Source organism: Sinocyclocheilus anshuiensis, unplaced genomic scaffold (assembly GCF_001515605.1).
Source record: "Sinocyclocheilus anshuiensis isolate Anshui unplaced genomic scaffold, SAMN03320099.WGS_v1.1 scaffold67, whole genome shotgun sequence".
Lineage (NCBI taxonomy): Eukaryota > Metazoa > Chordata > Actinopteri > Cypriniformes > Cyprinidae > Sinocyclocheilus > Sinocyclocheilus anshuiensis.
This window is the reverse complement of record NW_015552546.1, coordinates 2,796,304-2,801,460: the sequence shown is the minus strand read 5'-3', so window position 1 is coordinate 2,801,460 and position 5,157 is coordinate 2,796,304. Positions and strand designations below refer to the sequence as shown.

Below are 5,157 nucleotides of genomic sequence, written 5' to 3'. Positions count from 1 at the left end.
TTAAGTGCAATAAGTTGCAGAAAACAACTCTTTGCCGTCTCTCTTTCTGTCTGACTCACACCTGAAGTGCGCGCACAAGCCGCATCTCGCACAGCGTCTCTTCAGTTCTGCCGCACACGTGCAAAGCGCACGCACACAGAGACGCGTTTCAGACGGCACGTGAACACCGAATTGATTCGTCTTTCGCTTCTCCTCCTCATGTTTGAGCAGACACATACACACAGAATTGTCAATAGTACCCGTCTCGACGATCATTCTCGTAAATGCAGTCAGTTATGTTTTAGATGAATGTAAACAGCTGAGAAAGAAATCGGATGTGTATCAATATACTGGATCCGTGCAGTTGGATTTAAAGGGACAGCAGCCTATAAATACGTGCTGCTGAATACGTCACTAATGTTAATTAAACAACAAAACAGCTATAACAAAGATTAATCTAAATTTAATTCATACAGTGAACACTATGCAGTGTTATTTTACACTTAATTATTAAATTTCTGCCTGAATACTGTTTATATTATCTATGCTTGTAAATTGTGTATTTCTTTTTTTTTTTTTCTTTTTCTTTCTTTTTTTTTTACTGACTGTTCACTTGCCTTTAATCATGTTTGAACTTTCTCAGACTATAGTTTTTGCTGTGGTATATGAAGAAGTACTCAAAGTGTATGGAAAGCAAAGTTACAATGATATACAATTAGTGTCATTAATTTTTTTTGTTTGTATGTTCACACTGATGTTAAAATGACATTTTCTGATTTCTTTTCCAAGAAAGAATGTGAAACAAATTGGTTATATCATTTTCATTTTTAAATATTTTAAAATATAATTGAAATTGATTTTACACACTTTAAGCAATATCGTATCGCATATCGAATATCGCATTTTTTAACAAGGTATCGCATATCGCATTTTTCTTCAATATCGCACAGCCCTAGTTACCAGTGTTATTTTAGTGTTATGTATTTTATTTTTACATTTTCAGTTTTCTTTTTAACTTTATTTTAGTAATTTTGTTTTGTGCTTTTGTCATTTTTATAAGTTTTTGTTTTTTAAATATTTTTTGTTTATCTTTCATTTTTAAACTGGTATTTAGAAATTTTAGTATTTCAACTTAAAACTATTTTGTATACATTTCTGATTTATCTTTACGTTTATTTATTTTTTTATATGTTTTATTATATTTGAGCTTGATTTCAAATATTGAAAGTTATGTTTAATAATTTTAGATTCAATTAAAAACAACACTAAATGTTACTAAAAACATCTGCAAAAATGACTACCTGTAGTTATAATCATATAAGCAGATCTGTTTGTTTAGGCAGGATGGCTCAAACTCCACTAATGTTGATGCTTTTCACAGGGACTCTCACTCAGAATGAGATGGTGTTCCGACGACTCCATCTTGGAACCGTGGCGTACGGGATGGACTCCATGGATGAAGTGCAGAGTCATGTGTTCAGCGCTTACACTCAGGTATTTCCCAGGATTCCCTGCATGGAAAACTGAGCATGCTTGCATCCAATTTTTGCATCTAATTCAGTTTTTGGGCAAAGTATCACAATGCATATGTCATTTGTGCAAAGGTACAATGATACAGCATGCTCCAACCATCTTTTCTAAAATTTGTAATGAGAAGATGATGGTTTAACATTTAAAAATAAATAAGGCATCCATAAATATTATTGTAATTTTATACCTGTACTGTAAAATAAAATTATTTTTCTTAATTCTTATTATTATCCTGTGCACAATTTTTTTTTTTTTTACTATATATGAAATATTGCAGTAGTATATATATATATATAATTTTATATTTTGTATTATATCATAATAATAAATATTTTTTTTTGTCATATTGATATATAATCTCAAAATGTTGGCAAAATTGTGCAGCGCTACATAAACAAGCACAGCAAAGCTAGATTTTTTTTTTTTAAATAACATTTTAATAGAACCAGTCCTCTTAATAAAGAATACATTTTTTTGAAAGTCTAATGGAAAACAATGAAATTGAATCCAAAAGTTGAGGCCTAAATATAACTGTATGGTGCATGGCTTTAACAGCACCAAGGACATAGGTTCGATTCCCAGGGAATATATGAACTGATAAAATGTGTAGTTTGGATAAAAGCAACTGCAAAAGGCATAAATGCATAAATATATCATATCAATGACGTAGATTAGATTTATCTGTTATATATGATTTTGGTCATACCACCCACCTTTAATATCCAGATTTGGATGCATAACCTTCCTGTTTAGAAAAGCCTTCACAAAGCACAATTGTTGAGCTTTTGTCCAGCAAACAGAGTGAAGTCCTTGTAAAATGAGTCCCTTTCGCCTCTCACTGATATGTTTTGTCCGTTTGACACCAGAGGTCACTGAGGCAGGAAACTGGGGTTACAAGTACTCCGGCCTCTCAATAGCTTATATAGGAACTTACAAACTCTGTCATTAGCCCTCGGAAATGTGCACTCTATAAATAGTAGCTCAGTGCTAAAGGTAATTGTTCATATATGTAACACATCTGGGAGCGTTTCTGAGTCCTTTTTCAGGATATTAGCAAGGGTCGGTTTATCAGCAATCAGAGACATGGATATTTTGATCACTTTGTCAACCTGAAGTGCTCATTTAGCTTCAAATCTGGTCATAAAGAGTCAAAATAATGAGAATGCAGTTTTATTTGTGCACTATGTATTGTCTTTACACTAAAATAGTTTTACGTGTGAAGAAATGTTTTTTATACGCGTTTGAGATTCCTTATTTTGAAAAAATTTGCATCGCATGTATCCTTTGTGGAGAAAGCGATCCCAGAGTGCATTGTGGCAAGCTTAGTGGAGAGAAATTGACCTAAGATAGTGGATGAGTTGAGAGAAATCACTCTATTTGCTCTACTTTTACTCAGATTTTATTCAGTAACTAAAAGTATTAGTAAAATGGTATGGCCAGTTTCCAAAGTTTTTTTTTTTTTAAGTAATTTATGTAAAAAAAAACACAAAAAAACAGTAATATTGTGAAATATTATTACAATTTCAAATAACCTTTTTCTATGTGAATATATTTTAAGATGTATTTTATTTCTGTGATCAAAGCTGAATTTTCAGCATCATTACTCCAGTCGTCAACGTCACATGATCCTTCAGAAATCATTCTAATATACTGATTTGCTGCTCAAGAAACATTTCTAATTATTATCAATGTTGAAAACGGTTGTGCTGCTTAATATTTTTGTGGAAACCATGATTCTTTGATTAATAGAAAGTTTAATAGAACAGCATTTATTTGAAATGGGAATCTTTCGTAAGGTTGTAAATATCACTTTTGATCAATTTAATGCATCCTTGCTGAATAAAACTATTTCTTTAAAACTTTTAAACCATGGTGTAATTATAAAATTACTTAGTCTAACTTCAATAATGCTTTCAGTCACTAAGTAGGAGATTTAACTGTTACATTTAACAAATTAGTCATGATAATTGCTTTATTGTCATTTTTGCTTAAACGTTCTAGACAGTCATGTTGAATCTGATCTCCACAGCCTCCTCAAGACCTGCAGGCCTCTCGTGCACCGGGCGCCACCAAAGTGAGGAAGACCATCAGCAGTCGAGTGCACGAGGCAGTGAAGGCCATCGCACTGGTGCACAACGTGACCCCGGTATACGAGTCCAACGGTGTGACGGATCAGGCAGAAGCTGAGATGCACTATGAAGACACATGCAGGGTTTACCAGGCCTCCAGTCCGGATGAGGTACCACAGTCTTATTCATGATGATACTGGCCATTCATTCTAAAATCAATGTATATATATTTATTTATAAATAATGCTAGTTTCAGAACAAATACATATTTTAAACCAATATATTAATTTAAATAAATATATTAAATTTATTAATTTTGAAATAAAAATATTAAATTTTTTTAATTCTTTGAAGAACAGAAAGTTAAAAAAACCTATCCTTTAAAGAATTCTGAAAAAAAAGGACAGCATTTATTTGAAATATAAATATTTTATAACATTATTAAAGTCACTTTTGATCGATTCAGTGCAATTTAAATATTTTAAAATAGTTTTAAAAATATAAAACCTTTTTAATTACATTACTTTTTTAAATAGAATGATAATTTAAATGCTTAATACTCATAAAGCATGAGCATTTAAATTAAATAAATACATGAATATTTGGATAATTAAAAAACCTTAAATAACATTTATAAAACACGAGTAGACAAATTTCTTTTAAGAGAAAAAATTCTGTGACAATTTACTTGTTTTTTTCCAATGATTTACACAGATACCAAAAATAAATATATTTAAATCTTTTTTCTTTTTTTTTAATTAATACATTTTTAAAAATAAAAAGCATTTATAAAACCAGGAAATGTACAAATACACAAATGTACAAATACATGAACATAAGAAAAAGTTTAATACTTACAAATTCATAAAGCATAAGTATTTAAATTAGATAAATACATGAACATTTGAATGATGAGTAAAAGAAATTGCATGAGTAGAACATGGTTAGAAAAAAATATTTTAAGAAAAAAATCATTTTAAACAGTCTTGTGACATTCTATTCCAGTGATTTAAACAGACATAAATTTGCAAAAACATTAAGTAAATAGCTGAATTAAATGGGTGTGAACGGCCTTTACTTTTGTACTGAAGTCTTTTGTACTGTCACTGAAGCTATCCTTAATTTCACTTTAAATTAATAATTTGTGAGTCGCCACATATTTCATCATCCCCTGGCCAGGTATTAGATTATTCCCGAATGATGAGTCGAGCGTTTGGCATATTCACTTCTGCAGCCGATCACTTCTGCAGATGTGCTGTCTCATATTCGATCATTTCTGGGCACCAAACCCAGATCAGTGGGGCCAGGAGCGAGTGACGCATGCAGTGATCAATTGACCCATGCTGTGGTTAGGCACCAATCGCATCATTACTGGTTTGGTTTTAACCACTGCATGCCGTCACACTGACTGTGCATTCACAGAGACGCTGACTAAACGCATATACATGTTCTGTAGCAGAACCTCGTTTGTCGGAAAGTCATGATGCACTGATCTGGTATTGTTTTACAGACGATTGTTGCTTCTCTTGCCATGCTTTTTAAACTGATATTAAAGGTTACCTGTTTATATATATATATA

General features: G+C 31.6%; 1 protein-coding gene across 1 annotated transcript in view; it reads left to right on the top strand.

Annotated features, from left to right (window-relative positions):
• atp9a (ATPase phospholipid transporting 9A) overlaps positions 1 to 5,157 on the top strand; it is a 57,642-nt gene that overhangs the window by 20,169 nt on the left and 32,316 nt on the right. Inside the window, exons 13-14 of the mRNA XM_016454706.1 lie at positions 1,361 to 1,473; positions 3,539 to 3,748. Coding sequence (XP_016310192.1) covers positions 1,361 to 1,473; positions 3,539 to 3,748 — 323 coding nt within the window. The remainder of the gene's footprint in view (positions 1 to 1,360; positions 1,474 to 3,538; positions 3,749 to 5,157) is intronic.